Source organism: Thermobia domestica, chromosome 2 (assembly GCF_964235325.1).
Source record: "Thermobia domestica chromosome 2, izTheDome1.hap1.1, whole genome shotgun sequence".
In the NCBI taxonomy this organism is placed as follows: Eukaryota; Metazoa; Arthropoda; class Insecta; order Zygentoma; family Lepismatidae; genus Thermobia; species Thermobia domestica.
Window position 1 is genome coordinate 140,710,645 of NC_137455.1, and position 23,296 is coordinate 140,733,940.

The 23,296-nt window shown below is 35.6% G+C and overlaps 1 protein-coding gene across 1 annotated transcript in view; it reads right to left on the reverse strand.

Moving 5' to 3' along the window:
- LOC145675749 (dolichyl-diphosphooligosaccharide--protein glycosyltransferase subunit KCP2) overlaps positions 1-23,296 on the reverse strand; it is a 51,883-nt gene that overhangs the window by 2,607 nt on the left and 25,980 nt on the right. Inside the window, exons 3-4 of the mRNA XM_081746398.1 lie at positions 12,497-12,560; positions 10,441-10,507 (exon numbers count right to left, since the gene is read on the reverse strand). Of these exons, the coding sequence (XP_081602524.1) occupies positions 10,441-10,507; positions 12,497-12,560 (131 nt within the window). The remainder of the gene's footprint in view (positions 1-10,440; positions 10,508-12,496; positions 12,561-23,296) is intronic.

The following is a 23,296-nucleotide window of genomic DNA, read 5'->3' on the forward strand; positions in this document are numbered from 1 at the left end:
TAGGTGAAAATAGCAAAATTTGTACATTCGCGGTTTTGGCATTTCACCGACGAAGTGTAACTGGGACTATAAATGGTTTGAGGAGGAAAACCAGGAATAGCTAGATTATGATATTGTTTTCCAAACTGACTTGCCTATGTCAGCTAGGTCAACACCTTCGACATCGGTAGGCGGAAGACCGGAGACAACATTTGCAAGTAGCAGCACACGCTCAAAATGTAGGAAGACAGAAGATCTACGTGCTTCGTGGAGTGGATCAATACTCAGCTACGCCACAGTCATGAAATTCCGAGAAGTTCATGACAAGGCATATTTGATGAAGGAAATGGAGAAGAAGATACCAACGAGAGGAAAGAATATACGACAAGCCTAGAAGATGGCCCAGAAACAACCTCCAACGCCAACTTACACTCCTGACGATGCTTTGGCCTTATTACTGGAAGCCGCCCTAACTCCACATCAGTACCAGCTTTTACGAAACGGTGCCAAGACGCTGCAGCAAAATATATACCCCTCTTACAACCGTGTTCTAGAGGCAAAGAAATGACGTTACCCTGGAAACATTAGTATTACCGAATAGGCTGCCGAGGTGTCACTTCAAGATCTAAATCATACAACAAGCCGCATTCTCGATGAGCAAGAACCAGTCTTTAACCAAGTGTCAAAGAAACATTGGAAATACCTGACGTTAGTATCGAAGTGGGGGTGTGATGGAGCTACTGCCCAAGCACAGTATAAAAAGAGAGCTCATGAGGCAGGATTTCAAGATACGGACATCATCTTCACTTCTATGGTACAGTCCGCAGCAAAAAACCTGCAATATGAGCATGTAAGTTTATTAAAAAACGACGAAGTCTTTTGCTCCAAAATAAGTGTGCAGGGGAAGACGCCGATGTTTCTTCTGGCGTGATTCGTGCCACTTAGACGTTATGTTGATTCCCTGGGCTGTTAGGCGTAGTTTCACAATAAACTTACATGCTCATGTTGCAGGTTTTTTTACTGCGGACTGTACCACTACAACTCTACTACGTGTCAGGCAAGAGGGGGAAGGTCATCGTGTGGCAAAATTTACGACCATCTTCTGTAAAGTTCTGTAGACCAATTAAAATCTAGTACAAAAAAGAAACAACAGACTTAGTGACACAAGAAGTGCACCACATTCAACAACAAGTGCAGAACTTGAATACCACAGTAACAGTAAATAAACAGTGTCATGTCCAGAATTTGTTTCAGTTAACTATGGTTGTTGGTAAAGTGTGTAATGCGCTCACTCGTAATACATCAACACAGAAGTGCTATGTCTGCGGAGTCACACCTAATGAAATGAACAATACCAGCAATGTTAAACACGAGAATTCAGAAACATTTCAGTTTGGGTTGTCAACCCTTCATGTATGGATACGTTTTATGGAGTGGTTGTTGCATGTACTATACAGATTGGACTTTTAACAATGGCAGATCCAGAAGGGAAACAAACCATTAGCAGATGCAAAGCAGAAATTTAAGCAAGAAAAGTTAAGGACAGAACAGGGACTCAGAATAGATGAACCAAGGCAGGGCGGAAGTGGAACGTCCAACGATGGTAACATAGCCATACACTTTTTCCAAAATACAAACAAATATCCGCAATAAGCGGAATCAATAGAGAGTTAATCGAAAAATGTGCTGTTCTTCTTCAAACCCTTTCATATGGCCTGGACATAGATCAACACAAATTTGAGACGCTGGCAACTGAAATACGTGATATGTACCTCAATCTCTACTCTTGATACTATATGCCCGCTTCGGTACATAAAATTCTGGTACACGGGCGAAGCATCATTTCATCGGCTCTTTTGCCCATTGGCCAAATGTCAAAGGAGGCACACAAAGCCAGACATAAAAATATCAAGCAGTATCGGGAACATCATGCACGAACGAGTTCACGAGAGAACACTATGATGGACGTGATCCTGCGACTTCTCGTCACGTGAGACCCGCTCATGTTAGCTCTTTGTCAGAGGATGTTGCAATCGAGTGTGAGGAAAGCTCTGTCGACTGCCGTTCTAGACTTACTGTAAACCCCATTACAACCCTCAACGGAAGCTAAAAGCGGCTCAGAATGAACTATGCTAACTGTGCACATATTGTGTTCAGCTGTTCATTTTGGTGTTCTTCATATTTCTTTTGTTTCTTCATCTCAGTGTATTACAGACTGAAGTAATTTTCTTTTTACATATCGTTTGTATTGTTCAGAATTATCAAAAACCAAAACATATATAATATACACCTTCTTCTCACAGAAATGAGTTTTGGCCAGGTTTTAGGGGTATCTGGACCACTGTGCAGTGCTTCGAAACAGCATGCAGAAGTACATCCATCAGACCCTTCGAAGTAGGAAAAAGGTTTCCATAATGGACGTTCTGAAATTACGGGATATTTTATCATTGGAAAAATAGTAAAATTAAACATTTAGAAAATGTGTAATTTCAGTTTTAGATATGTAAGAACAAAACAAACATACATAATTGCAGATAAGGTCGCAAATTTTTTTTTTCCCTCGAAAAAGGCAATTTAATTTATTATTTTTGCCAGCCACGGAGAGAGGAGACTTCCTAAAGGTATGTGGAATGTATAAATGATAACTGAAGAATTTTCTTAATATTATTAAGCTTACTGTTTTAAAAACGAGAAAGTACAAAACTTCATGTAACGTTTTACAGTTTAACCTTAATGTAGACTTTCGTACACAGCTAAATTTACACAAAACTTGTAGTGGTCCGCCTTATTGTTCAGAAAACTGGCTGTTCCAATTCTGCAATGATGTCTTTTGTATCCACAATTGCCCTATCTCCTGGCTTCCAATCGCAACAATGTGTTTGGTATCCATAATGACTTTCTTTTCATTTCGTGGAACACAAATAAGTTCCCTCCGGATTTTGTTAAAAACACGATTTTACAGACTGCATTGTTAAGTAGACTTTACAAAGCCAACGTGATGTCTGACGGTGTTTTCTGTAGTGCACAATTTCACAACGAAAGTGTTTTCATTGTAATTGACTGATATCACAAGAGATTCGGTATTGCTTTTATTGCCACTGTCGAAGCAGACGTCTTGATAACGCAACTCCTGCAACAGTTAAAGATATTATGGAACACTATGTACACTGACTAACGAGAAAGTAGCTTACTCTATAATATTTAACTTGATTAGGTTAGAGTAAGATGAATTGAAAAAAAAAATATAAATATTAGCTATGTTGTTATGTCAAGAATGCAGTTTATCGTTGAAACAGCAGGCACACGATTGTAATGTCCCCATCAAAATGACAGCATCTAGCGTCAGGACTACCTTTAAAACAGCTCAGTCTGCGCATATTCAATATCATTGAATACCTTTCCCATCTCAATTCATGACACTTCAACAAACTGTTTTAGATTTGAAATTAAAAGTTTCAATCTTATTACGCTTAACAGGAAAAAACTCAATGTCAGTTTCTTATAGTAAAGCATTCAATATGAAGTTAGCCAAATCTTAACCTTTAGTAACGGTGCGATAAGATGTTCTCTGTAGGGTGGCACCGACACCATCTGGTGCACCCTTCCCATGGCCACTTTCGTAGTAGATCCGTGTAAGATTTTTCTGGCACAATTTGTTACTGTATTGTGTAGTTGGGCTGTCGCTCAAAAAATGTACATTTTCTATTTTGTTTGCATAAGTGCAATGTTATAGGAGATAAGACTTCTTCAATAGAAGCTGCAATAGAGCAGGCATTTCGTCAAAGATTTTCAGACAATGACTACAATGATAAGGCTCTCACGTATAAATCTTTTAAATAAGCAACTCCTGTGTACATAGTGATTTGTTGGTGAAATCCCCAAAAAGTCCACCCTTTGCATTTCATGAGTATTTACATCCATACTTCTCACTGAAGTCATTGTGGATAAGTGTATTATTATTCTTCAACCCTTTGTCAAATCAAAATAATAGCCTTAAAATGATGCACTATATTGATTACATGTTTCATAACTACTGGAATTACGTATAAAAGTATTTTGACAACACTTTTTAGGAACATTCTTTCTAAAGCTTGTTTCTTTAGTGACTTTCCTCACAAATCTTTCTATTCCCTTTATCATCATGCATTCTTTTTTTCTTACTCAATGGTTTATTTAAATTTCTCTGCCTTGGAATTTATTTTTATTCATTTCTCCCTTCATTTTTCAGGCTTTCTCTCAAGTTAAATTTCTTTTGTTTCCTCCCCTTCCTTTTACTTTACACCAGAGTTGTTTTGTTTAAAACAAATTTTGTATATGTTTTAAACATTTTGTTTTAAAAACGTGTATTTTTTAAGACTTGTTTTAAACATGTGTTTATTTTTATTTTATTTTTGTAAAAGAAAACTGAAAGAGAAAGAAAATTGTCAAAAAGTGCTCGCCATTCAGAAAACTACACTGAGAAAAGTCCGTTCTCCGGACAGCGGTATATTGTACAAATATACGGAATCCTCTTGCTTACTACAGAAATCAGTACGGAGCGTACGTTATCCATATGCTACATACACACTGCCCTTAGATGTTACATCATGCCGTTGCTGATATCTAACAGTCTTACTTATATTACATACATATATGTATGTTACCTTAGTCAGCTGTATGTTATCTACGTCCATTTCGAGATCTTGACCGTCTATATTGTTTCATACGGAAAGTACGTGTAGATGAAACGCTTAAACAGAAAGTGTTATAAAACATGCGTTTTCAGTTATATGTTTGCTGTACGTTAAGTCCAAAAACTACAGGATTTACAAATGTAACATACGATTTTACGTACGCCACATACATTTTTTCTCGGTGCATTTTGTTCCCATGTTAATGTTTTGATTTTTCGTGGCTACAGCAGGTCAATGTGGTGAACTACAATTTATTTTGTCTCTTTTTTTCTCCTTATTTTTAACGTATATTGTATCGTTTAAATGCTTCTCAGTTAACTTGCAGGAAAGTGTCGTAGTCGAAGGTTGGACTACTTGTAGAACTGGTATTAAAAAATAAATAAAAGAATTATCATGGAAACAAATTTTTGTGTTGTATTCAGAAAACAAACAAAAAGTTATTTGCTGAATTGCGGTTCTGAAATTTAAAAAATCGCAGGCATTCGTTCATACAGTACATGTAGGTTTTCAGTCTCCGTACAACTTGGAATCTTTTAACATGGGTTTTACGGGAAGAAAATAGGACATTATTTGGAGCAAATTTATTAAAGTAAATCAAACTCCATCAGATAAGAAAACGACCATACGAGCTCGTTGCAAAACGTGTAAGAAAGAAATGGTTGGTTTAGTTCAAAGAATGAAGAATCATTCTGAAAAGTGCAATGCTGTGAAAAGATTGGAAACCGAAATAGATGGTAGAAGTGTTGATTCGAAAATTGCTTCTGATGATTCTAACGTCAGTAATGTGGTTGAGATGCAACTGGAAACTTCAGGTAAGAATTAATTATGTATTAACAATATCTTTTTTCATTATATTATGAAAAATTTATTTCGTCCCTCTTTCCCACCTGTTTTAAATTTTTTAAAAAGCCTTACACCTTGGCATAGCTTGTATAAAGGGACCAGGCGAGAAAGCGCAATGTATGGCAGTCACCCCCGTAACTAACCATTAAAGCGTGATACTTATTGAAACATCAGTGCCAATTGTGACATCAGTGCCGAACGTCAGTGTCTGGGACAATTAAATCTCAATTTGTTCGTCTGTATGTATGTATGCACTACGCTACAGGGCGCAATTTTCGGTCTTTTAACATTAAATTTTGAGGATAGAGGCACGAGACGTCGGAATTTGCTGTATAGATTTTGACTACGATCCGGCGTAAAATTTCAAAATTAGTGGTTGGGATCCCTCTTTCAACAAAAAGTCGACTCATATAGCCTTGCTACTGATACAAGACTATAATCAATTAAACTAAACAAACTAATTTTATGCATTTCGAACAAACTTGGGTTGCACGATAAATTTGGCTCCAAATCAGTTTTTATACAATATTTTTAGATATGGCGCATTCAGAGCACAAGGGATCTCAGTACATTTTCAGAAAGGTTCACTTTTGCTCAGCAAACGTAGTATTTTCGTAGCTAAGGGTACAAATAAATGAAACAAAAATCACGTGAAAGGGTGTGGACTAGAGTTTCATAGGATAACCGCTAGACAAGGGCGTTGATGGAATGAGGGGAGGACGGCTAATTTCCCCCTTTCTTGCTCATAAATTTAAGATATTAACATTATATTGTGTACGCTGTAGCGTGGGAATGGTTAACAAGTCAAGCTCCCAATGCCATAGTCAATGATGCATAATTACGTTATATAAATGCAGGGTGTGTCCAAAAGAATACACCGACGGAAAACGTCATTTTCACAACCACGAATCCGAGATAAAAGAAAGAGAAACTACGTGACAAGATACAATCTAGAATTTTGTATAATTGCCGCTATAGAGGAGCGTTCATTTAGAGGTCATCCGCCCCTACCCTAAATTTCAGATTTTGGGGGCCGTAATGCAGATTTAGAAACCTTTTGCTGAGCAAAATCCAACATAAAGAATTACACCGAATAAATGCGGATTTTGATCAGTTGTAACGTAACCCATTTCCATTGGCCATAAGGAGCTATATTGACCAAAGGATACCAAAATGAACCTACTTTCGAGTTTCGGACCTGCTTAAAATTCTGGAAATTGGGCTTAAGCAACTTACCAGTTTTAATCATCAGAATCTTCTCCGTATTTACTCGGTATAAGGACCTCAAGCTTGTTCTGCTGGATTTTGCTTATCAAAAATGTCTAAAACTGCCTTAGTGCCCCCAAAACCTGAAATTCAGGGTGGGGATGGGGGCAGTTGCCTTTCTGTCCCACTGACGCCCTTGTCTAGCGGCTGTCATATAAACTATCCCACACCCTTTCGCATGTTTTAGTTACTACATTTCGTTACATGTTTTAGTTAGCTTGATATTTCGTTTACATGGGATATTCACGTGTCGAGATCAGTTGGTTTGAAGTTAAAGTCCTTCTCACAACAGACGTTATATAAGGCAGAAGCCTACAGCTTGCTGTGGAATTCGAACCGCATGAGCTATTACTGGGAATTGAATCCGAGTCGCATACTAGTTCTACAGCCACGAGGCACCTAAGTGTCGATATCAAGCGAATATAAGTCCATACACGAAGTATATTTAGTGTATACGAGAGCGCAAAGGCAGATAACACCTACTTGCGACATAACAAGCGCAGTCGCACCAATCTTGTTTGTATAAAACGTTGTAACAACTTATGACATTATCGTTTTTGTAACAACTTGTGACTTGTGTATTTGAATGTTAGGTGCTTATGAGCTCATCCCTATTTTTCAAAATATGTAGTTCAGAAATAAAAGAATATTATAATTTCATTGTTTAATTTTCTAGAAAACACAAAATACTACTTATTAAACTAACGGATCTTTTTGAGATAGTCTTCGTACTCGCTTCGTTTGTTATTTAAGCCAATGAAATTATAATTGGATTGAAGATGTATCCTTTCAAAAAAAGGGAACATATCGACAACACAAACTATTTCACTTAGTGGAATTTTCTAAGTACTAAATACAAGTAATTACGTGGATAAAGTATACGATTAACTTTTATTTTCGAATACTTTTAAAATGTGGAAAAATGGGGCACGACTGATGAGCACTCAAACACCGAAAGTTCTCAAGATATAAAAAAAACTAGCGACCTTACAAGTTGGGCAGCTCAAAAAGGCAGAAAAAAATCACGTGATTAATTCCGAATAATTAGAAATATTTGAAAAAAGAAAGAAAAAAAAGCATTCATGTAAGATGCTCCTATTAACACACAAAGACATCATTAACTTGAAACTGTTATGGTTTGTGTAAGAATGCATTAGACTTCCAATCGAAGGCTTTTACATTAAATACTACAATTGCACATCAATGAAGAAATCATATTTTTTCAGGGAACGAGGAGTGAATTCAAGAGTGTGGACTTCTTTACGTCTTCTTGCCTATATTTTAACTTCTGTCAAAGACTAAGAACTATTGTTTCGTCCATACCATAGTTTTCGCATGAAGCAAGTTGTTCCTTGATGTGCATGACGGCACTGTATCACTGTTGTTCTCTTCAGGCTTGTCCAAAGATTTTTTTTTTTTTAATTCATGATTTAACTTATAAAAATATCTTTCCTAGAGTAGATTGAAACCTCGGATCATTGGTTTTATTTATTTCGTTTTCTCATCACCTTACCGGTAACTTTATTTATTTATTTATTATATTTATTTATTTTTTCTTTCACTTGATGTTATGGCTAATTTGCAGTTCATATAAGAAGACAGTTACAAACGCTTACAATTCACGTATTTCGATATAAAATTTTCATAGACTGCTACACAAATCTGGGAAGAAATGTTTAGATACAAATACTAATACTGCAGTTAACATTTATGACTGAAAAAGACCTAATAGGATTTGATAATAAGTTTCGTATATAGGTCTGAATCCACAATAGCCTTACTCTTCAGAATGAAGTTATAAGGTACAGTGCTGAACCATTTTCCCTCTACGAAATTTACTTGTAACAGTGTTGATAAGTGGAAGAAAGTTAGCATGTTTTAAGACTTTTACTTCTAATTTAATTATTTTACGATATTATTGAACAAAAAAAAAAAAAATGTTAAATGTGTTAGTACTGTTTCCTCCAATTGAAACCTTCAAATGTTTCGAATATATAAAGAGAGGGCATTTTTGATAGAACATTATTTACAGGGTACGCAGAGTTCTTTTTTGCAGACAGTGGTACGAGGAGCGATCAATAAACTTTTGATAGAGAAAGTGGGGCTAGAAGTTTGAAACAGACAAGTATTATTTGCTCTTTTTCATATACTTCACGCAAATAACCCACTTCTCCAGTCTTCCGAATTCCAAAGCCGTTCTTTGTACAAAGTGTCCTAATGGCTCCAACGTTCGACAGTGGAAATGACAAGAGTCCAAAGAAAAACTCTTTCCTTTCAACGACTGCTTCATTTTTTGGAAACAAGAAGTCTGATGGCATAAAATCAGAGTAATATGACGAATGGGGAGTTGACTGGTAACCAACACTTTGTACAATATTCAATGTCTCCTCGACATTGTGGGTGGGTGCATTGTAGACTACAGGCGGACACCTTTGCTGAGTATGTCAAGGTACTTTAAAGCAGTGATGACGAATGGCAGCCCGGAAATAAGTGAAAAATGTATGATTTTTCTCTTAACTCTCCACGTAACAGGAGCGGTGTCGCTACGACCATAATATACCTAGACCGTGAATTTGCGTAAAATGTTTTCTTTACCAAACATTTCTGCACGGTAAAGTCGCTAACGCTGGGTCGAACTTAAGAAAAATGCAATTTTATACGAGTTACTTTCAAATGTTCGTAATTTAGGCTCTAATTGACCTAGATACATGAAGTAAGAAACAGGATGCATAAAACAGAACAAAAATTCCAAGAAGTAGACTTTTCCACATTCAGTGGACGTCACCTCAAGAAGTGGTGCAAGACAGATAGATTCTCAGGATAGTCTTAATTTTACTCTGGCCCGCAGTAAAGTGACCATCACTGCTTTAGATCATCACGAATTTCTGAAGTTGATCCCTGTAATATGTGCCAGTCACACTATGATCATAGATTAGGAAATCAGTGAGAGGATTATGCTCAGAAAACTAAAAACATTACTTTCTTGAAAAAGTGGACACTTTTTTTCCGTGAGGGAAGTGGGATACTTCCACTTTTTATTCAAAACTTTAGTCTCTGGATCATGGTGATATACCCAATATTCAACCAGGGTCACAAGACTACCTCAAAAATCGTTCTTATTGGTTACACAGAAGGCCAATACTTCGGATTGCAACCAACTCTCTGCTGTTTCTGAGAAGGAGTGAACACAGTTCAATACTTTCACTTACTCCACACGTCATAACTTCAAACCTCTTGTATCCAGAAATCTTAAAAATACACATGTGTCACAAGTTTCATATAACGCCTCAGTATTTTAGCCATTCCAAGTGTTCATATGAAATCATGTATGTTAACTTTGCTCATATTAAAGAGCAGAGTAAGTATTATCGTTCTTAATCCTAGTAGAATCGCTGTATACATTTGGTATATGAGAGGGATATAAAGAGTTCATTATCTCCTCCTGGAAGCAACTGCATTTGTGTTTACACAAGAAAGAACATGATAGCAATTCAAACACTGTGGATACAAACCTATCATGTAGAAACTACCCCATGTAAAACATTACGGTCTATCCTTCACTGGTACACCGTTCACCCGCAACCGAAGATACATGTTGAATCACCTTAATAAATCAACACTCCGTAATTAAATATTGATAAGAAATTAGACGTATTAAATGTATTTCTCTTTTACGTACCAAGTTGTTGTGCAGACACGATGAACCATTCCCGCAGATATCATTGCAATTGCCAAGCTGAGAATAACTGAAAAACAAAGTTAAAGTATTTATAAAACAGTGACATATTCAAGGTGAAACTAGTATAAAGGTACAGGTCTACAGTATAAACTACTACTTCTATTCGCCTGTCATCCATTTCAAGTTGTCAATTCCAAGTTGAGAACAGGTTCATCTTTCTATTAGTGAAAATCCTATTTTCAAGTTAGTTTTGAAAAGAACGTTTCCACAACTTGTAACGTTATATAACTAACTTGTATATTCTTCTTCCTGCTCATGTAGCCAGAAAGTGTTTATTTAAACAAACGGTATAATTATTATTCTGTAATGTTTAAGATCGTTCTAACACGAAAACTAAACTTGTGATTGATAATTATGCAATTTGTAATCGTGTAACTCAATATAATGTTGTGTCAATGTTTATTCAGGTCACCTTGGTCCAAATTCAATTTTGAGTATATCATAATATGGAAAGGTTCGAAAACAATTCTTTTTGTCTGAGATTTTGCGTTGTGTAATACATGTACTTCGTTACTGAATGTTTATTTTTCAATAATCGTCTAGATAAACCATTCTTTACCCTAGTGCTAAGTTAATAATACATAATTCTGGATTTATGTATGTTCAGGGTCGATTTTAAGTTAAACAATAGTTGTATAGAAACATTCATAATAACTACTTTAGGTACTTCCACATAGTTGCACTGCATGCATTCCTACACCTATTATTTAGTGGAATGAAACGGTAGAAAGGTAACGTGTTAGGATAACGAGTAAGCATTAGTCTTCTATTGTACCTTTCTAGTTGTGATCGCTAAAGTTGAACGAGTAGTCAGTGAGAACATGGCAAACATGTTAACTCAAATAGCATTGTACAAGACTGTACGCTTCAGCATTGTACAAGCCTGTACGCTTCATAAGTTTAAACTGGAAACAATACTGTTGAAACGGGAAAGAAAATATACGTCATTCGATACAGATTTGATACGTAAGCGGATAGTACAACAATAGTTTAACGAATTTAAATACTACGATAAGTTCCTAATGAACGAACCACATACGGGTTATTCACAAACTATAGATGAGGCACTTAAGGTAGTTATTGAGATCAACACGGTAAAAACACGTGGGACACTCAAGAGCCACTTTCAACTGTAATGCAGAAATCATTCACTAACACCTCCCAGCTCCATAGACGGTATAAGGTGGGACAATGGGTCACACATGAGTCTATTGCGAATCTGAAAGCCATAGGAGAAAAGCCTTACGTTTCTCTGTCTCGTTACGAGGAGAGCCTGTATGTCCAGCCCGTTTCTGGACAAATTAATAACATGCGACGAGAAGTCAGTGCTGTACAAGACCATTATTGAATGATATCACAAAAACCTCACCCAAACCTACTTCTGCATCAATAGAAAGTTAAACACTGTTTAAAGACTTCTCAGAGGATATTGTGGATCGAACTGCTGCTATCTGGTCAGGTTTGCAACTATCTATTCGTAGCAATTGAAATGTGTGCATGAAAAATCGAAAACCATGCAACCAATGTTTATGAATCTGCTCACGATAACGTGAAGCCACATAAGTTTATCCGCGACACAATTAACCTACTTGGCTAAGAAGAGCTAATGTATTTTCAATACTCCTCGAACATTACACCCTCGGATTTCCATTTGTCCCATTTGTTACACGACCATTTGCGGACATTACGATTACGAATCCTTAATGAAGTAATCCACGCACTGAAAGACTTGTCTGATTTATGTTTTAAGCTAGCGTGTGATTTAGTCCGCTCTACCGTTGGAAAAAGGTCATTGTTACTGATAGGGACTATTTCTGATTTTCAGGTAGTCTTACTTCACAGTATACCCTTAAATATTGGAGCGTCTTAATAAAAACAAAAGAGAAATTGAAATAATTATTAATCCAATTAACGTTCTTGATCTTACAGACGGAACATTTTTGGGAGGTATCTAATAAATAATGTTAAAAATATATACTTTAAAGAAACCACTTACCTTCGGGAAAAAGTTTGGTTTGGAAACCTTTCCCAAACAATGCTGTTTCCAAGTTCCCAACAGCCTGTGTTGAAATTAAGGATAAATACATGCTCAATTCATTTCACATATATAAGATGGACATTTATTTGATATGATCTTGTAACTTCTACACTAACAGATACAAAACGCTGAAATCTCGTACCATGCAAATATCGACAGGAGGACTTGTTTGAGATACATTGCAATACAATCAGATTAATAGTGTTGCCAACCCAACATTTATTTTTTTTTCAAATGGTACTATGTAAAGATATTGCATATTTCAAATCTACAAAGTAAATGAAAACTTACAATATCACACTTGTCATGCAGTGTTGCAAACTAAGGACGCTCAGTATCACAAAAACTAAAAACCAAGCAAATTTCAGAGGTTTCTACAACAGTAATAACGCAAGTGAGAGAGACGGAGCAATACTTACCCAAAGTACCTTAGTGTCGAATACTACGGTCAACATATGACGTATTTTGAATATTGATAAACAGTACCAGGAACTGACAATTCGACTTTCTTCAAAGGTCTTTATTTCAAAAAAGTGCGTAGATAAGCACCACATCCAATTACGCAGATGGATTTGAATAGACATGAAAATTTGATACCTCAAATCATTGCTGAGATATAAGCAAACTGGCAAAAATTCCTATATTAGTTGAAATGTCGTATTCGTGGGAACTTCACAACGTTATTGCTTTCCTTTGCTTCTATAACATGCCAACAATAGCTTTTGGCAGGTATAATTATAACAAGTTCTCAGAATTACATAATTTTGAACAGTGTTGTAAAGTTTACCGCTGTTTGTAATATCTCCAAAACAGTTAGAGACACCAAACTGCTATAAACGGCATTATGATCTTAACATCTATTGGAACACATCTCTGTTATTAGATGAGGTACACTTGTGTCCAAAATTGTTGTCGCATGTCTTTAGAAATTACATAAATAGAAATAACTCTCTTTCTTGTGATAGAAAATGTCACATTTCTTCTTTGAAATAAGCAGAAAAACAAAACACATATTTCCAAAAAATTTTTCAATAAAAAATTAAGAAATAAGCAAGTTATAATTAAAAAAAAGAAATCTCCGAAACTTTCATCGAAAAATTCTAAGTTCCATTTTCGTAAACGTGGCAAACGCGCAGCGAAATTTACAAAGAGGGAGGGAATTTTATGCTTTGTTAGAAATACAACGTAAATCTGTCATAAGGTTAGTTACTATACATGTGGTACAGCTCTAACAATCATTTTAAGCATTTTACATTTAAACAAACGACTAAATAGAAATAAGCTACAAAATGTGCGAAGCGATCAGGCATTTTGTGTTAGTGGTTTCGATACATACGTCTACCAAGGTGCCATCCGTACCGTGCCTTTGTAGAGTAGTCGGTTAAAGCTTCTTCTTTACATACTTTATTTTTCCATGATCATCACTTCGAATCCCATACCCTATAGTAACTTTTTTTTTTTAAGAAAAGCTTTATTCTGTGAATTCCTTAAGGAACAATGTTTTGTTCTAATAATGCTCCTTGGTATTATTCTCTTCATTCTAGTTTATTTGAATATTTCCAAATAATTTAGAATTATGTCTTTAAAAACATTAAAACTGTCAAGAATTTTATAAAAAGTGGAAGCTTCATTTATAATCATTTTCATAACCGAAATGAGAAACTTACAAATAGTGGAATTTTAATTAACATATGACTAAACTTTCATAAAACAGTAATTAAATAAAACATAGTTTCTGCAAGTAATATGCAGGTAATAGGCAGAAAAATGAACGTAAAATATTAGATGTTGATTAAAAATTAGTAGGGATAGTTCTAAAGCCAAGTAGAAAATTATCTCTGCTTCATGAAAATAATAAACATTTTATAAAAATAATGGTATTTTTGGTATATCGAAAATGTGTTTAATAAATTAATAAATAAAATACAATTATATAATTCAATCACTCTTACTCGATAGCTTCAAGAGAAACTGTCGGCCGCGACCCTTCGGTTTTCTTCGTAGCATACGAAGGAACACGAAGTTGATCCGAACCAAGGGAAAGGGTGTAGAAAGAAGTAATGGCACTCAGGGCAGGACAGGTATTGCCTGTCACATAAGAAAATGCATGTTCTCCGCAGGATAGTATCTGTTGCTTCTTGACGCGATGGAAAATACGGGAAAATCGGTTCAGTTAATGTAATTGACCATTAAAACTTTTAAAAGGTGTGGATGCTGGTAAATTAACAAAATATATTAGGTTTGCAGATGCAATTTACACAACAAATAACACGAATAGTGTGAGAAGCAGGGAAAGCAGAGAAACTGTTATATGGTAAGACAACAGAAACAAAAATCACAAACTGGATATTTAAAGTGTATAGCAAAAAAAAAAAAAAAAAAAAAGCACCTGAGTATGTGGCGTAGTAGATAACGTTCTAATCTACCAATCAGTTGATCCATGTTCGAGTCTTCGTCAAGTGCATGGGCGTCTTTGGCGGGAGGTTGAGGGGGACGCGTCCACCTCAATATTTTGAAGTACAAAATATTCAATATTTTATTCTAATTTATTTACTAACGACAGAATAACATATAAATAATAATTACACTATTTGGAATATAATATTCTGGCTATGAAAGGATTATAACAGACTTGATATACCTCAGGGGTCCGTGAAGGTAATCAGAAAGCTAACAAATGGAATCGAAGATAATAAACAGGTTGGGCTTGGTAGTACCATTTAAATCACTTTCCTTGATGCCCCCCCCCCCAAATTTTACATGCCAGAGACGCCAGTGGTGAAGTGTGTATTTTTTTTCTCGCCGAAGAAACAGCCATTACTTGTAATATTTACATTTTTTCTTTTCGTCAAAGGAACAGCCATTACTTGTAGTACTAGAGTTTTATACAGGGTGTTAATGAACTATACCGACAAACTCTAAGAGGTGATTCCTTACATCAAAATAAGAGAAAAAGTTCATATAGACCTGTGGGGAAAAGTGCATAGTTTCAGAGCTAGGGCTGTCCAAAATCGCGAAAAAGCAAAACTTCAATATGTCCTCTTTCGAATTCCAGAAATTGTAGATGGTGGTCCTTATCAGGTAAAAGAAGTCACACATACGCAATCCAGAAATGCATATTTCATTAATTTTCAGTGGGTATACAAAGTATTCCATACAGGGCAAAATTCCCAGACATTCAATGAACCGAATTTTGAGATTTGACTGACTTTATGATTGGTCCAACGTAGGCAAAGATAAGCCCTGATAGCAGTGAACACAGAAACCTTTAGCGCGATGTCGAAAGTGTTAAGGATCGTCAGCAACATGGTTTCTCGTATCGGAAAAACGCATGTTGTAATGTTTTCTTTCACGCTTATAAGTGAAGAGAACGTGAAATATACAGTGAGGAAATCCATCGAATCACACATTAAACACAAAAAACATGGAGCTGCCGGTTCTTAACACTTCCGACTTCCCTCCGAAGCAGTGGATGTCCATTATTGTTAAGGCTTATATTCTGCCTACTTTGGACCCTCCTTGACATCAGCGTATATCTGAAAACTCTATTGAGAGCATATCTGAGAATTGCACCCTGTAGTTTTTTTTTTATCATTTTGCTTTGACGGTAGATTTTAGGGAAGGGGGAGAGCAGGAGGGGAAATATATGGAAATGAATAAAACTTAGTAACTCTTGAACTACTCGAGAGATCTCGATCAAACTTTCAACATAGATTAGGTTCGGGCCTGGGATGTTATTGCCATTTCACGTTTACGATGCAACGTAAGGGATGGGCAGGGGTAGATATATGTTAAAAAATGAAAATAAAAGTGACTGTCTTTGTGACTTCATCACGCTTAAACACCCTACCGATTATAATCAAATTTTCAACATAGACGAGGTTCAGACCTGGGGTAGTTTTATCATATCAATTTGACGGTAGAACAAAGAGTTAGGGGGAAGGGAGGGGAGAGATGTATGAAAATGAATAAAAAAAACTCTTGAACCACCCAACTGATCACTATCAAATTTTCAAGATAGATGACGTTCGGTCCTTCGATAATTTTTATAATCTAATTTTGACGGTGCAAGGTGGGGAGGGGGAGATATGTAAAAAAATAAAAATAAAACTGGCTGTCTTTGTGACTTTATTACTCTTGAACCACCCAACCAATATCGATCAAATTTTCAACATAGATGCGATTTGCGCCGGTATTTACCGGTATCTATTTACTTTGACGATAAAAATTAGGGGAGGGGAAGGAAGGAGTTAAAAAGTAAGTGAAACTTAACTTTTGAACCAAACGATCAATCTCGGTCGAATTTTTAAATATAGATGAAGTTAGGGTCAGAGATTTTTTTTTATCATTTCACTTTGACAGTAGAACTTAAGGGAGGGGAGGGGATACCTAAAGTAAATAGAACTTAATAACACTTGAACCACCGGACCGATCTCGATAAAGTTTCCAACCTAAATGAAGTTCTAACCTAAGATGGTTTTCGTCATATCATTTTGACGGTGTAACTTTAGGGAGGAGGAGGGGAGATATTTAAAATGATCGAAAATGACCGATATTAGTCATCTATAGCTTTTGAGCTAGCTGAGATTAACAGTGACACTACCGATGCTGTTTAAATCCAAATTCAGCCCCACAGTTTGCGAGAGGGAGGAGGGGGAGATATATAAATACGATATAAAATGACCGATATTAGTGGCGAATCTATAGATTTCCAGGTTGGTGAGATGAACGGTGTTACTTTCAATCCCGTGCCGCGCAACATGGGGAGAGAAGGGGGATATATAAAAACCATCGAAAATGACCAATATAAAAGAGCGCTTTAGTAATAGTAAAAAGTGACTGACTAGCGGAACTATGTTTTCTTAATTTACAACAGCGAAACAGATAATTGATGCTAGTGTATTCTAAAACTCAAAAATAGAATTTACAATTCGTTTAAAAATATAGGCTGGAGCAGTCTTTAAAGGTTAGGTACTAACTAGTGAAATAGCCATTTATCGAACGAAAAGAATATGTTTATGGAAATATTATTTGCGAAATATTCAAACCTGTTCCTCAATAGAATAGCATATCAAGCGAAGTGAAATGGAAAAGATCCAAGTGAATCCAACTGCTATCTTCTAGGTTTAATTTAAACAGCTAAAATGCTTACTCACTTTGGCCAGTTTATGAACACAAAATGGGAAATTAAAATATTGTAGCAGTTGCCTTACTTTCTTTCCTAGAGTTGGAATTTCCAAAAACGATGGATCACGTGGTCACAGATTTGTAAGGAGGAGTTTAAATGCCGAGTTCCATCTCCCTATGATGAGACATTCATCAGAAAGTTTTTTTTGGAGTATATTTTTAATATTTCCTTTCCTCGCTTACAACATGTATTGTATGAAAGTAACATAAGAAAAGCCCGGCCAGAGTTAACTAACATGGGAAAACCAAAGTTTGGTAAATGAACTTCGGGACCATCCTTCGCGAGGCAGTAGTGCACATTTAAAATGTTAACATTACAAACTGGAGGAGCGCAATAGTCAAAAATAGTGGAGGAAAGGTGTCCTAAAGATTCTAACTCAGCGCATGTATGACACGACGTATAAAGTTCTCAAGTGACGGCGTGGCAGAGTTAGGATTATCCACGGCTCCCGTGCAAAGAGTCCTGGGTTCGATTCCTGCTCGAGTGAATTTTTTGTTTTTTGCTTTAACCAATAAAGTATCCATTTTTAACTACAAGTAAAATATTAATTCATCATATGTTTATAATACATAAAACAATAGAATTGTTCAAATCAGTTGTAAAATCTTTGAATATTCCATGTTAACTAGCAATAGAATGTAACCTATTCCGCGTAGTATATTGATGCCACGAGTTGTATTATGAAAAAACATGAAATTTTTGAGTTTTACGTCCCACGTTTATGCCGGCTAGGCTAAAGGAGACGGTGAAGATGAGAAATTAATGAAATGATGGAATGAAGAAAGTGGTAGGAAACGGGAAAACTCCGACGAAATCTACGCACATGGTGTTTGTCCAGCACAAAGTTCACTTGGCGGGAGCAGGGTTTGAACCCGAAACCCCATGCACCAGAGGTGAACGCTCAACCATTGAGTCACCGCGGCCCGGAGTTATATTATGGTTAGCAGAGTCGTTGGGTAAAAAATGTTCTTGACGCTTCGTGTCGTATCTGTAAACAGTGTGAGAATTGACCGGACATTTCAAGGGAGGATGGATTGTACTTCAGACGACAATAGCATGGCAAAGTATGACAGTTGTAGCCAGGGGCGTCATTTAGGGAGAGCAGGAGGGGCAATTACCCCTCAAGAGTTTGAAGAATAAATATCCTTTAATCGATTGTCTACTAATACATTAGAACTAAACGTGAAAGCCTTATGTCGGTGGTGCTCTTGCCCCCTCAATTGAAGTCTGAAATGACGCCGCTGATTACAGCATACATCCAGTATTACCAAAGGGAATTTCTCCCTCATTACCCTTGTAATTCGCACAATGTTCACAAATATAGACACGAAGCGACAAGAACATTTTTTGCACGACTGTGCTAACCATAATATAATGCGTGATATCAATATACAACGCGGAATAGGGTACAATTAATTGCTAGTTAACACAGAACATTGAAAGATTTTACAACTGATTTGAATATTTCTATTGTTTTATGCATTATAAGCATATGGTGAATTAATATTTTATGGCTACTTTATTGGTTAAAGCAAAAAACAAAAAAGTTGAATCGAGCGAGGATGCAACCCGGAACCATTTGCACGGGGCCGTAGATGCTCCTAACTCTGCCACGTCGTCACTTGATAACTTTACGCGTGGTATCATATGCGAGAGTCGGAATCTTTAAGACGCGTTTTCTCCACTATTTCTGGCTATTGTGTTCTCCCATTTTGTAATATATACACTTAAATATGCACTACTACCTCGCGAAGGATGAACCCGAAGTTCATTTACCAAAGTCTGCTTTCCCCTTATTAGTCTTATGAGATACTGTTTTTTAAGCATAAATTTTTCCACCCTCTTTCTCTATGGACTTTAGACGAAAGTAACATAATAAAGCCTTCGTTCGAAAAGGTTGATAATTATGTTTAAAAACTAATTTGAAACGGTTGGAATGTTTTTGTGATGATGCAATAGATAACAAAATAATATGAATAAAACAATTGAAGAAATCCCCTCTACTACTTCTTAAAGTTGGAATTTTTGAAAATGTTAGGATATATGTCTATTTATTTATAATAAGACATTTGTATCGAGTTTCACAGCCGTAATTTGAGAGGCTCTGAGGTATTTTATTATTGGCATAATTTTTTAATCCTTTATCACCTTTAATATACGAGCGTTAATTAAAGTAAAAAAATACAGAACATTGTTAAAAATTACCTATCTTAATATTTTTGTTTTATTGGATCAAAAGATTCAATATATTTTAGGCAAAATTTTCTTGTACGCCTTATACCTGGAGAACTACATATAGTGTAGCCAAACTCATACTATCATTTAACTCACAAGTAAACCTTACGTTTGGGTGAATCGAGTTGCTGACTGAGACACATATGAGAAAGTAGTACTAAATGTGGTCAGTATTTCAGTGAAGTTTTAGGTGCGAAGCTCCAGGGGTTTAGGAGATACAGCTACCAGAACATCACATGAAAGTACAGAATAGTCTTCATACAGTTGGAGGTAAAAGCTCTGTAAGACCTCTTGTAACGACAAAAGGTGCATAACAAATATATGGGTACATATTAGGACTAGGGGGAAGTCATATAGTAAGGGTATACCTGACGGCGGCCATCTTGAAATCCGCCATTTTGAATTAAGGTTAAGTTTTTAAAATAGGAATAGGGTCATGTGATACATGATTTAAGACTCAAATTTAATCAGAAGAACAATGGTGATGTTAATTTTGATTTTCGCGCAATTGGTAAAAAGTTACAGGGAAATTAAATATTGTTGCTGCATATGTATTAGTCCTTTACCCCACCTTGTAAATTTTCTTTTAATGATAATAATTAAATAAAAAGCAGATGGATAAATATTAGGTCTATGGTAAGAGTTGCCTTGTTGACGGCTTTGTTAAATCCGTCATTTTGAATCAGACAAAAGTTTTAAACAAAACGCGTAACAGTGACACCTTATTAATAGCAAATTTTACCATAAATCCAACGGTATAACCATTTTTGCTTTATCATTAACCAGCATTTGTTATCGCATAAACAAGTTGCTAATTTAAATAAAAATGACCAAAGTGGAACTGAGTCATAATTGAACTTGGGTCTTTGGTGTTTTCCAGAAAAGTCCTCAATTAGTACAATCAATATGTAATTCAGAAAAGAGTGCATGACTTGCACAAATGCTCTGCTCACAGTGAGCACACCTGACACAGGCAATCGAGTTACACTTGACACATTTGTCGTTAACAATTCCGTCAAAGCAGTAGTCGTAAGAAGCGATCCATTTAACTTTGTGCTGGTTAATGATAAAGCAAAAATTGTTAAAAATGGTTATGGTAAAATTTGCTATTAATAAGGTCTCACTGTTATGCGTTTTGTTTAAAACTTTTGTCTGATTCAAAATGGATGATTTGAACATGGCCGCCATCAATGCAACTCTTACCATAGACCTAATATTTATCCACCTGCTTTTTATTTAATTATTATCATTAAAACAAAATTTACAAGGTGGGGTAAAGAACTAATACATATGCTGCAACAATATTTAATTTCCCTGTAACTTTTTACCAATTGCGCGTAAATCAAAATTAACGTCACCATTGTTCTTCTGATTAAATTTGAGTCTTAAATCATGTATCACATGACCCTATTCCTATTTTAAAAACTTAAGCTTGATTCAAAATGGCGGATTTCAAGATGGCCGCCGTCAGATATACCCTTACTATATGACTTCCCCCTAGTCCTAATATGTACCCATATATTTGTTATGCACCTTTTGTCGTTACAAGAGGTCTTACAGAGCTTTTACCTCCAACTGTATGAAGACTATTCTGTACTTCCATGTGATGTTCTGGTAGCTGTATCTCCTAAACCCCTGGAGCTTCGCACCTAAAACTTCACTGAAATACTAATCACATTTAGTACTACTTTTTCATGTGTGTCTCAGTCAGCAACTCGATTCACCCAAACGTAAGGTTTACTTGTCAGTATCATTTGCTTATTTCGCAAAAAAAAAAAAAAAAAAAAAAAAAAAAAAAAAAAAAAAAAAAAAAAAAACCCTCGATTTAGGGGCCTTTCATAAATGTTGTGACCCCTGAAAAAAAAATCTAATATATTTCATTCAATCAAAATTTTTCTTCTACACCTTTATCTGGAGTTCTACATATAGTGTAGCCAAACCCAAACTATCACATAACTCAGTGTAATGTGCTTATTCCGTCGAAAATACGAACACTTGATTTAGGGACCATTCAAAAATTTTGTGCCCTTGATTAAGAAACTGATTATTGACCAAGATCGCAATCTTTTGATTCATTTTTTGGATCATTCCTAAAATTCTTCTTTTTTTTTTTCGTTTCGATTTCGATAGTCAAGGTTGATTTCATTTACGCAATATACTAGTTGAAATGCCGGTTCTTGTCACGGGAAGATTACATGTATGGAACATATTTGAAAGGTATATTTGGGGACTCTTCCCCCTTTGGGACGCCCCTATGAATTAAAGTGAGATGATAAAAACTCAGGTAGACGCAAGTCACAAATTCATTTTAAACGATGTAACCTTTTTAAAATTTGGTTATTTTATGAACAGACTATGGGAAACTAGAATAATATGGAAATTGATATCCTCATACTTATAAATCGAAATGTTCAAGAGCGCTGGGATTCATACCAGCTTAGATTTAATAAGGAACTTATATACTGAGTTTCATCTGTTAAACTTGAGTGATTTCCAAGATATATTTTTGGCATACATTTTGAATATCTCTCATCTTTTAGCAAACATATTTTAATGAAAGTAACATGATAATAGCTAGACATAGTTAGCACTGTCTTCCACTTCAATGTTTTATTCATTTATTTATTTATTTTACTTTAATAAGGACGGACACATATACTAAGGAGGGAAACATGATCCAAAGTATACATAAAAAATAGAGTATCTTACGAGATCTTTAAGTTAAGGATATGAAAGTCACCGTATATATTCCTAATTTAAAATATATAGGCACTCGTTCTAGTATTTTCAACAATTCCGTTTTCACGTAAGGAAGGAGCAATTTCTACCATGACTTTTTTCGCATTCGAATACAATACAGTCTCATCATGATAGGAAAATTTCTTAAGTGTTAACTCGACATTGCTTTTGTCATGTCTATTTCATTAAAATGCTCTGGGGGGATAGTCGGTTTAAAAATTATGCAATATATATATATATATATATAGTATATCACGAATATGGACTGATTTGGAATATGGAATCTGGTAAATAAACTCCTTGTTAAAACTCGATGGACACAAGATACAAAGTTTTCGAAAATTTCGCTTTTAGGATGAAGCGCAACTATTCCTCTATGTTTTCTCAATAAACAGTATAAAATTGCATCGATATTTTCTGTTTCACCACGAAAAACGACTCAGCCATTTGAAATGAATTTGTGCACATAGTAAGCACTTGAGTCGAGCTTAGTTTCCATCAGTTCACTTCAATTCAAATACGCATTCTGAGAGGAGAAAGAAGGTCCAAACAACCTTCAAAATATTTTTCAAATAAAACTATTCTTCCCGTACAAT